At 40.2% G+C, this 12,258-nt stretch overlaps 1 protein-coding gene across 1 annotated transcript in view; it reads left to right on the plus strand.

The window, feature by feature from the left end:
• LOC124805343 overlaps positions 1-12,258 on the plus strand; it is a 96,958-nt gene that overhangs the window by 46,138 nt on the left and 38,562 nt on the right. The window contains exon 6 of the mRNA XM_047265862.1: positions 10,133-10,469. Coding sequence (XP_047121818.1) covers positions 10,133-10,469 — 337 coding nt within the window. The remainder of the gene's footprint in view (positions 1-10,132; positions 10,470-12,258) is intronic.

A 12,258-nucleotide genomic window follows, 5' to 3' on the forward strand; every position in this document is an offset into this window, starting at 1 on the left:
GAGGTCATCCCTACACCTCTTCCTTGCTCTTACAGGGATGGGGGGAGGGGGGGTGTCTTTTACCTGAGGGGATGAAATCCAGGAGCTTCTGTGGAGAACTGTCAGTCTTCCATTCAAGCCACATGTACAGCCCACTGTAATTGCTTGCATCTTATGATTCTTGCTATATTGGCATCACTTTGTCTATCTCATGATAGTGTCTGATCCTCCCTTCACCGACGTTTACATCCAACACTGACCCAAGAGATCTGCCGCAGCACTTTTTTCTCAAATATGAGAAGTTTATGACAGTCCTGGTTTCAGATACTCCACATCTCTTTTATCCACAGATAAAAGTGTTGTCTTTACTGTACTCTCTTAGTTATTCAGTGAGCTATCACGGAAGAAGATATGACCTACTGTTGACTACCGTGGCCGAAAACCTCCCTGATATTCACAAATTTCTGATTCTGCCAAGGTTTGAGTTCTATGTGTGAGGCAGTTGGACAGGATCTTGCAGCATACATTAAGCACGGCTATTCCTCAATAGTGATCACAATTAAATTTCATTTCAAAATGTCACCCTTCTTATGGATTGGATAGTTCTCAGCTGTTTACCATTCTGTTGGTAGTTCTTCTTTGTTCAAAATTTTTTTGCATCAGCCAGTGTAGTGTTTCTGCAAGTTTCTCACCCCCCCTGCCTGGATCATTGTGGCCTGTATTCTGTCTTTGCTGTATTTCTAGAGGAGGCCGAAATGCACGCGTTTATATACACGCCGACTGGCGTGAGGTCTGGAACAGGACAATGTCTTTAGAATTGCAATAAAGTACGAAAGTCTTGTAATACTTAACTTTAATCCACATTTGTAGAACATCGCTCTTGATGATACATGCTTCACAATATTAATTATCAAAGGCTATGGCATTTTGCTAGGTCGTACGCAAATGACGTAGCTGAAGGCTATGCTAACTATCGTCTCAGCAAATGAGAGCGTATTTGTCAGTGATCCCCTTCTGGCAAAGTCGTCTGTACAACTGGGGGGAGTGCTAGTAAGTCTCTCTAGACCTGCTGTATGGTGGCGCTCGGTCTGCTATCACTGACAGTGGCGACACGCGGGTCCGGCGTATACTAATGGACCGTGGCCGATTTAAAGGCTACCATCTAGGAAGTGTGGTGTCTGGCGGTGACACCACAGTCTTCACCTTGCTCTTATTGTTCTTAAACCATTTTATTTGCAGTTTGATCTCGGTCAATGTGGTGGTGGTAGGGGAGGGGGGGGACAGTCTGGGGGAGCTGTGGTTGGAGATTGGAAATCGAACCATAATTTGGGTTCATCACAGTTGAGAAGCTGGTTGAAGTACTTCTTCCATCTTTCAGAAATTTCACTGTTGTTGGTCAAGATTTTATCATCTGAGTCTTTGACAAACTTATGTTTGGCTCAGAACCCTTTGCTAAAACGCTTTACCTTTTGGAACATTTCCCTGGTATTGTTTCCTCTAAAGCCTGCATCCATCTCAACAGTGATGTTCGTGACATACTTTCTCTTTTCTCTTCTCAGAATTGCTCGGGTAGTTCTACATACCACCTCAAATTGTTCTTTACCCTGCACCACATCGCTCTTGTGCAGATACTTTTCTCTTGGCTTCTTGTATTTGTTCCAAAGCATTAGCACATTCATTTTCAAACCAGATCTTCGTGCCAACTGGATTTCTCTTGATTGTTTCCTTTGCTGCTTCAGTCACTGAGCTCCTGATGTCTCTCCATATTTGTTCAGGGTCTTCACTGCTATCCCCTTCACCGAATGCTTCAGAACGATTTTTAAGTTGCAGTTGTTATTTGGTGTTCATTGCTTCATCTTCAGTCTTTCAACATGGTATCTGACAGACTTCCACAGTTTATCCATTGTCGTTCCCTTCCTGCATGCTGTACTTGTGACATGACTGACCAGAAAATGGCCACTTACACACAATTCACCTCATGCCATCTTAACATCTGACTTCCATCCTTGGGCTCTTACATCTATGGCGATGTGGTCTACCTAGTTTACTGTCCTCCCACCTGGTCACACCCAGATTCCCTTATGTCCAACCTCACAGGCTCCATAAAAGGACAACATAGCAATTATAAATTAAATAACCATTTTGTAATTTCAGTTCCTACATCCTACAAAGTACATTTTATAACTCACTTTATTTATGTTTGATATCCTTTTTATGTCATTTTATTGCTGTTTTCATGTAATTTTACTGATAATTTTGCAGGTATTTTAGGTCATAAAAATCCAAGCCTTGTGTTTATAGCTCATTTTTCATAATTTGTGATGAACCAAGTGAATTCTCACAAGGGGCAACTGCCAACACTACCCCCCCTCCCCCCCTCTCCCCCCCTCCCCTGAGTGTGACCCATTCACAAGTTCTGCTACAGTGTCTGGGGTCTCCAAAAGGCCGGATTAAATGAAGACATCGAAGCAATCCAGAGATGGGCTGCTAGACTTCTTATCGGTAGTTCTGATCGACATGCAGTATTACGGAAGTGTTTTGGGAACTCAAATAAGAATCCCTGGAAGATGTTCTTTTCGCGGTACACTACTGAGAAAATTTAGGGAACCTGCATTGGAAGCTAACTCCAGAACAATCGTACTGCCACCAGTGTGAATTTCGCATTAAGGAACATGAATGTAAGATAAGAAAAATTAGAGCTTGTATGGAAGTATGTAGACAGGCATTTTTCCCTCGCTCTGTTTGCGAGTGAAACTGGAAGAGAAATGATTAGTAGATGTACCGTGTACCCTCCACTACATACCATACAATGGTTTATGGCGTATGTATGTACATGTAGACATAGTCCAGTCAAATAGTAGATATACCTTGCAAAGGTGTAGTAGAAGATTTTAGTTTTTTAATCCATTCATACTGTTGGAAAGATTGGAAAACCAATTTTCGCCAAGAGAATTTATGTTGGCTGAACTTCCTGTAGTGAAACTTGAAAAATTGAGTTTTTTCAGTCCCCCCCCCCCCCCCCCCCCCCCCCCAAAAAAAAAAAAAAAAAAAAAAAAAAACCACCCTCAAGTTTCTTGCTGCAAGCACTTCGGCATTCATTTCCTTTTTAAAAGCGCATGGAATTTTGTACAACTAAAACCAAGGGCACTGCAGTTTATAAAAGGATATAAGTTTTTCAGAACTTGTACAAAATGGCAAAATTTCTGGTTTTTGAGTGCTTTTATTTCGATTTCTGTTTATATAATAGAAATATATTATGTTATTTATTGGAATTGAACATCTTACTGTGCTGTATTCAATTACTCTGTGTGCAGTCTGATGATTCCAGGGCATTGATCTATAGTGATTTGTACATACCTAGTCAAAGTTAAGCTCCAGTGCATTTCAGCCCTGACTTACGCATTTTTATAAAACTATATCATTTACTCAGAAGTAGCCACAAAATAACTTGGTACAGTGGAGACTGGTCCCAAACTTCAGTAGTAGACTATGTACTAGTGGATAGGCAGATGATGAGCAGCCTCACAGATGTTAAGGTCATTCCATCTGAGGCCTTAGACAGTGACCATCGGCTGTTGGTAGCCACCCTGAGAGAGAAAAAAGATAGGAGGGCAACAGATATACAGGAGAAAAGGTTGAAGACATGGATGCTGAAAGAGGATGAATGGAGGACCCAGTACCAGACACTGATCAGGAAGAAGCTGCCAAAGGAAGATCAGAGAACAGTGGAAGAAGAATGGGGAGATTTTAAGAGGGCTCTAGTTGAGGCAGCTGAGACTGTGTGCGGAAGAACTAGCACAAAGAGGAGAAGTAAGGAAACCCCATGGTGGAACAACATATGTAAAGAGGCAGTACTTCGAAAGAACAAAGCCTTCAGAGAATGGTTCCAGACCCGAACAGAGGAAGCTAGGGTAAAATATAAGGAAAGCAAGAAAGCGGCACAGACCATAGTAAGGGCGGAGAAGAAGAAGTGGATGGAAAAATGGACAAGAATGTTGGAAGAGGACAGTGAATGGAACAAAAAAGTACTTTACACCATGGTAAGAAATAAGAGGAACGACAGAAGCGAGTGCCTGAGGATCATGGATAATAATGGAAGAGTTGTGGAGGAAATGCATGAGCTCAAAAAGATTTGGAAGGAGTACTTTGTAGATCTGTTGAATGCCGCCAAGCGGGTAACTAACAGCGATGGAGAGCCTAAGGCAGCAGATGATTATAATAGTGGGGAAATTGATGATCTAACTTGGAATGAAGTGGAAGAAGCCGTAAAGAGGATGAAAGGGGGCAAGGCACCAGGTTGGGACGAAGTAACAGTGGATATGATACGAGCAGCGGGAGAAGTAGGAACCCAGTGGCTATACAGAGTGCTGAGGCTGGTGTGGAAGGAGAACAGAATTCCTGAGGATTGGAAGAAAGGAATTATAGTCCCGATCTTCAAGAAAGTGGATAAAAGGAGATGTGAGAACTACAGAGGAATCACCCTGCTATGCCACTGTGGAAAAATCTATGAAAAGATCCTGGAGAAGAGAATAAGAAGCAGTATTGAAAGTAGACTGCGAGAGGAGCAGTACGGTTTCAGACCGGGAAGATCAACAACGGACCTCATATTTGCAGTAAGGCAACTGCAGGAAAGGCACTATGAGTACGGGAAGGACTTAATCATGGCCTTTTTAGATATTGAGAAGGCGTATGACAGTATCTGTAGGGACAAGCTCTGGGATGTGCTGAACGCAAAAGGGATAGCTGAAGAGATAACACGAAAAGTCAGAAAAATGTATGAAGGAAGTGAGAGTTGTGTGAAAGTGGGGAGGGAACGTACTGCATGGTTCAAGCTGGAAAATGGGCTGCGACAAGAAAGTGCACTTTCGCCTTTATTGTTTATTATTGTTATGGATGAAATCCTACAGCAAGTATCAGATGCAATTGGAGATCATAAAATGAAAGCAGTGCTTTTTGCCGATGACCTGATGTTATGGGGAAATTGCGAGGAGGAGGTGCAAGAGCAGTTCGATGCATGGGAGGCAACTGCAGCTCAATATGGAATGCATTTCTCTGCAAAGAAAAATGAAATAATTGTCACAACAAGGAAGAAGAATAGGCCAAATGTGGATATAACTTGTGGAGGGGAAAAACTACAAGCGGTAGAGAACTTCAAGTACCTGGGAAGCATGATTGAAAGTAAGGGGGGAAACGCAATGGAAATAAATGAAAGGTGCAGAAAAGCAGGGCAGTTCTACAAATGCATTAGGGGGCTTATTTGGAGCAAGGAGGTGCCACAGAAATCCAAGGGAATTATATACCGAACCTACTTTGTCCCCATATTGGCATACGGAAGTGAGACATGGGTAATGCACAAAAGCGACAAAAGTAGAATACAGGCTAGTGAAATGAAGTTCCAGAGGAGCAGGTTGAGTGTAACAAGACGAGACAGATTGCGAAATGTGTATGTGAGGGAAAGACTAAAGGAGGAACCAGTACAGGACAGGATAGAAAAATCAAGACTGCAGTGGTATGGACACATGAAGAGAATGGATGAGGGAAGAATTCCAAAGAGGATGTTTGATCTGCAACTGGAGGGGAAGAGGCCCAGAGGAAGACCAAGAGATAGATGGGTGAAGGGAGTGAAGGAATGTGTGACGAGAAGAGGAGAGAACTGGACGAAGGTGGAAGAGGGGGAATGGTGGAAAGACAGAACACGATGGAGAGGCTTGTGTTCCCGACAGACCCAGCCAGTGGCTCGAAACTGTCCAAGATGATGATGATGATCATTTACTCATTGTGTCATATATATAATAAATAACCAGCAACAGAAAACTGAACTATCATTAACTAAAATAGGCGAACTGAAATAGATAGCTAGTTATACTTGCATAAAGAAACCATGCAGTACATATTAAACATCAGTAGCTGTATTATATTTAAAAAATTGACTTGGTGCGAGTAGGACTCACACACTGAGGGCTCAATACAAATTTAAATATGTATGTAGAAAGTTAATCCATTCTGGGGATTGAGGATCTCAGTGATTTTTTGCCTCTTACCGATGATGATTCTGGCTAGGTTTCAGTAACAGGGATTCCAAGACATTTAGAATTTTTTTAAATTTCAAGTTTGAAGTTGGGTAACAAATGACAAAAGAAATATTTTTTTCATGTAATGTAGTTACAGATTGACAGTTTTCTGATTTTTCATTTACTTGAATTGTGAAACATTTCTTACTGTGAAATTTCTTGATTCTATGTCAAGGGGAGGTGCCCTTTGTGTTTTAATGAGTCAGTTTGTGAGTATCAAAATATGTGACATAAATATCTTTTGATTGCATTGACTTAAAAGTTTAAGATATTTGCACCACAGAAGACTATAGACTTTAGTATGTGACACAAATTTCAACTTGATATGTCTATCCATTCCTGAGAAGAAGGGTTTTGAACAGCTGGGCGGATGGAAAGACTAACAACAAAGTGATACCAGAATGGTTCTGTTTTTACTGGTTGCAATATGGAACTCTAAAAAGGCTTTAACATTAATTAACTCTTATTATTATCATCATCACTTCTGGGTATGTAATACTTCTGACACTGTACTTCAGCCTTTGGCACACTTGAGGTATCTATGAGAATCACTTTCAACATTATGGTGGATTCCTCATTGTCACCAGAAATGCCTTTAGTAGTAGAGTCAGGGTAAGTAGAAAAAGTTGGTCCCAGATAAACTTGTTCTTCTAGCAGTGAGTCAGCCTCTTCCACTTCGCTAATTTTGAGATTGGTTTCCTCAAGAACATCCATAAAGTCTACTTACTCTTTACACTCTGCATATAAACATTCTGGCACGTTTTCACAATTGACTTCACTGCAGGTTTTGAAATGGAAGAAATTTTCAAACATCCTTTTCTGAAGGAGTTCTCACAGCCCAATGTACATGGGCATGAAACAATGTGAAGAGCTGTTAAAAGTGCTGGATTTTGGCTCATTACAACAAGTCTCGGAAGTTGTTACTGCACCAGCTGCATTTCTCAGGAGATTCCAAGTTTCCCATTCAACTTTGGATGTGCGGTTAACTCTGTAACAAATGAGTTGTGCAGCATCTTTTGTGGGTGGCAACCATGCAAGATACAATTTGCTTTGTGTGGCACACTTGGCAAATATTGTTATCGCAAATTCATTTGGTGCAATTGAGTTCACATCTTTCACTGGAACAAAGGAGTTATAAAACATACATTTTCTACCTAATTTGAACCTCATCAAAAGATACCCACTGCTTGTACAAAAATGTTATAATGAGAACAAATAAATGCTGGGACAAAATCATTATATTGGAAAGTAATTGTGTGTGTGTGTGTGTGTGTGTGTGTGTGTGTGTGTGTGTGTGTGCGTGTGGGCGCGCGCGCGCTCTCTCTCTCTTTTCCCCCCTCTTAATTATGAAACACTCACAGCAGTATACTTGGAATACAGAAATTCAACTGCCCCATTCCATTCAGAGTCGAGTCAAATTGCTGAAAAGAGTCTACATCTTGCAAAATGTGGCGTAGAAAATTGAATTTTTTTAACTCGCCCATATGTTGGGAACAATTGGAAAACTAATTTCTGCCAATGACATTTATGTTAGCCAAACTTCCTATAGCCAAAACACTTTGAACACTTTTCAGTTTTTTCAAAAAAAAAAAAAAAAAAAACCTAGAGTGTTGACATCCATTTCCTTTTTTAAAAAGAGCACAAAATTTTCTACAAATTTGATTGCTACAACTCTTGTTTTTCACCTAATACCAAGGGCACTACTGTCGTAAAATATCAATTTTTCAAATTTTGTGCAAAATACCTACTTTTTGACCACTTTTTTCAGTAGCTGTTTGTATAGTTGAAATATATTATCTGATATATTCAAATTAAACAGCTCACTCTGCAGTATTCAATTATTCCATGTGCAAGTAGGTGGTTCCTTGACATCCATCTATTGTCATCTATACGACCCAGCAAAGTGAAGAAGAATTAAAATCCTTTCTGAAATGTGCCCCTTATCCAGTGAGTCTATTCTTCAAAACGAAGAGCCTTAGATTATCCATTCTTTGTTGTTGGAGTTATGTGCCCCCTCTGAATCTGGGGTTGAATGCGATGACACCTATTTCTTTTTTTTTTTTCTTCTTTAAAAATTCTCGAAGCATAATTTTACATTTGCTGATTTTCTAAAGACCCAGAAAGAAGCCTTTGAAACAAAGTTTGTTTTTCAGAGGTAATGATTAGTGTGTTTCTTTCAGCTAAAAGGATAAGTCATTCCTTCAAGAGGCTGTTGTAGAGCTTTTACAGTAACTGCACCTCATAACACACTGTTGAAGAAACTAATCTCTGCAAATTATAGAAAGTGTCGTGACACACTTTCTGAATTTCGTATGAAACATGTTCTTGGCTTTTGTGTTGACACCTACAGATTACCCCTTATCAAGTGTTTATTCATTTTTAGATTCTGCTGCCTTGGTAATGTTGATGCAGGAAATCTCTGATAGACCGACAACCTCAGCAGCAATTCTGCTGTATTGTTATCTCATACAACTACTTTTGAATAGCAGTCTCATTTCCAAGTGTTTTTTCCAGTACAAGGAGTTACATAGTGAAAGTACCAGGCGTACAGAACAAATCATATTAATAATGTATGTCAATATTTCTATTAAAATTAGATTAGGTGGCACTTTGTTGATCATGACACACAGCTCAATCATATTTAGCATTTCTAATGGTCAAACGAAGTATTTGGAGTTCCAAACAGTCATAGTAATAAAATAAGGGTATGTGACAATGTGAATCAATTGTTGGATCCAGTTCAAGGTTATGTACATGCCAGCATTTCTAGCAGTCTGAAGCCCAGTTCAGTGTTGATTAAAAGACGAACAGCACTATCTACTCAGTGAAAATCTATTATCAGTTACTAGAGACTTCAGTAATTCAGGAGTAAAAGAGACCACTCACAGAAAAGCAGTAGCATTGAGTCGTTGACACACGGATTGCGTTTCAGGTAGGAAGAAGACTTGGGGATGGGTAGCTAGTGGCTCAGAAGGAGTCGGCAGGTTTGTTGGCAAGGAATACAGGAGGGAGGGATGGCAGATGCATGGGCAAGGCATGTGATGCACGGGTTTCTGAGGCAGTGGGCTGCAGCACACAGTGAAGGTGGCGTGAATTGATAGGGGGTGATAGGAGAGAGGAAGGGGAATGTATTGGATGGGGGTGTGGTGACATTGAACTAACTGAGATTGAGGCTAGGAAGTTTACGGGACTGAAGATGTGTAGCAAGGTGAACTCCTGCTGTGTAGCACAGAAAAGCCGGAGGTGTAGGGAAGGATCCAGATGGTTTGAATTGTGAACAGCCATTGGAATCAAACATTTTGTACTCAGCTGCATGTTGTGATCCACAGTGGTCAACTTTGTTCTTTCTCTTTGGTTTCTACATTTATACTTTGTCTGCTGGCTCTTCAGCATGCATCCACCCAGTTCCTCACACATTGCAGATCCAAGTACTAGTCAATCACATCTTCATAATTGCAGTATGTCTCACTTATCTAATACCGTAACTGCCCTTCCCTAAAACAAAATGATTTGAAAACTCCCGCATTGCTGCTGTCTGTTTCTGTGCTTCCTGCACTCTCCGCATATTTCAGTACCCTGTTGCTATTAACAAAAAAGTGAAGTGCACACACTCTCTCTTTAATTTTTTCATAAATTTGTCCAGTTCAATATATGGCCATTTTTTTCTGCCAACATTGAAGCAAATTGTCATTTTTTTCTCCCAGTTACACTTTCTGTTTCTCAGTCCGTCGTCCATGCCCCCTCCACAACCCACCTCACCACTTTCCTTTTCTTTTTTCTGCTATATGTATTACTGTTTTCACTATTTATGTCATAATTATTTGTAAGTGCTGAGTTTAATGTTGGACCTCTTATATGTCACAAAGAATGTAATGTAAAATATGAAGAATGCCTGGTTAGCTGCAAGAGAGGGGATTAAGTTCCTAATCTTACCAGGATACAGAAAATAATAAATTAAAAAAACATAAAATACAATACTGCATAAATGTTTCTCTTTCAGCATAAAACTAAAGTTAGGCAATATTAACACTTCAATTCCAGTTGTCAATCCAACCTAACTGAAATTTTTATGAATTGTCAAGGATCTCCACCTTGCTCAAGTGCTGGTGCTCGCTTTGGGGACATTGATGAGAGGTTTCCTGGAGGCACTCTGCCACTACCACCACCTCCTGTGCAATGGCCAGCACCTCAGGGTGCAGCTATGCCCCGCCACCCAACATGGATGGAACAGCCACCGTGGGGTGCTCGTCCTCCACCCACATCAACAGCTCCTCCTGTTCGACATCAGCCACCACCATTTCGAAGAGCACCAGACTTTCCTCCACCGAACTTTCGTTGGAGGCAGTATGGGCCCGGGCCTGGTCCAGGTCCTGGCCATGGTCCAAGATTGCCTTATGATGCTCAGGAGGATGCTCATAGGTAAGAATGTTATTGTAATGTTTTAGAGAGCTTCATGGTAACAAACTGATGTTCAAAGATTCTGAATGATTTATTAGGAGCTATAATAATAAGTAAGTAATGAGGTTAGATGTTGTAAATTTTTGTTGCAGCCTCTTCAGGTAATAAAAAACTAACTGATTATGAAAAGAATAGATTGCTACTCACCATATAGAGGAGACATTGAGTCACAGACAGGCAGGACATAGAGACTGCTGTACATTTGAGCTTTGTCAAAAGGCCTTCTTCTAAAGTAGAAAACACACACACACACACACGACCACTGTTGCTGGTCGCTGTTGCCTCATCGGTCAGAGACAGTCGTCACATGTTTGTGTGTTTTCTACTTTAGAGGAAGGCCTTTTGGCCAAAAGCTAAAATGTATAATAGTCTTTTTGTTGTGCCTGTTTGTGACTCAACATCTCCTCAGTATGGTGAGTAGCAATCTATCCTTTTCATAATCTACCATAATTTTAGCGAACAGGTAAATTCATTAATGCACTTGTCACCTTATGTGGTAGGTGAGTAAATAATTTGCAGAATAAACACTGAGAATGAAAATTTGTGGTACCAATACAAATTTGGAAGCTAGTTGTAAACTAGTTCAATTCAGTAGAGTGATTAAATGTGCCAGCAGTGTTAGCATCAAAGAATTCAGTATGTATCACATGATTAGCAATGAAATGTTAAAATGATTCACTTGTTTAATTTATTTGTGTGTATTGATTGAAATTACCTCATGCTTCTTACAGCGTAATACTTGCAAACATGTTTATAGTGAAGCCGTCATAGATATATACAGCTTAAGAAAAACTATCCTCTACACACTATTAAGATGAAAAATAGATCACGTTAGTAGAGAAGTTGAATGTGAAATAAACAAACTTTGCTCAAGCATTATAACAAATAAATAATGACAGAACTCCAGAATAAACTTTTCAGTCTGAAGCAAAGTGTGCACTGGTTTGTAACAATCTGGTTTCCTAGTTTGACTTTCAGTGTAGAGCACAGCTTTAATTAATTTTCAGCAATAGAAATCTTCTGTGATAAATTAATAGAAACCTTCGGTGATAAACTCCCAGAAACTTTGAAGTTGACTATTTGGTTTAGTTTGTTCTACACTGATGGAAAAAAAATCTCAGCATTAAGGAGGAGTTGTGCAACATAAACAAAAGTTGGTTGGTGTATTTCTACATATGAAAGACTATGAGGATGCAGATCAGGTTTGCTGTAATGCACACTGTAATGACTGTGAGTGTTGGTTACCTTTGAGCTAAGACATGGTGAGTTGACATTAGTCAAGAATGTATTTAAGGAGACAAAGATGCCTTTATCAACACCTCACTGAGTTTGGAATAGGTCATTTAATATGGCTATGAGAAGCTGGATGTTCCTTCTGCAATATTGCAGGAAGACTTGGCAGGAATGTAGCCACTGTACATTATTGCTGGCTATGGGGTCACGAGAATGTATGGTTGTCCACATACTGCTTTTATAGCCCAACATGCTCTATAGAGTGTCGACACATTGCCTTGGCCAGTTCGATTACCAGATCTGTCTCCAGTCGAGCACATATGGAACATTATCTACAGTGTCATCCACAGACAGCATTAACCGCCCCGATATTTCACTAACCAAGTACAACGGATATGGAACTCCATCCCACAAACTGACATCTGGCACCTATACAACACGAAGAATGCGCATTTGCGTGTGCTTTCGTTCAACATTCTGGCAGTTAGGCTGGTTGTTAATGTACCAGCATTTGAAA

Source organism: Schistocerca piceifrons, chromosome 7 (assembly GCF_021461385.2).
Source record: "Schistocerca piceifrons isolate TAMUIC-IGC-003096 chromosome 7, iqSchPice1.1, whole genome shotgun sequence".
NCBI lineage: Eukaryota > Metazoa > Arthropoda > Insecta > Orthoptera > Acrididae > Schistocerca > Schistocerca piceifrons.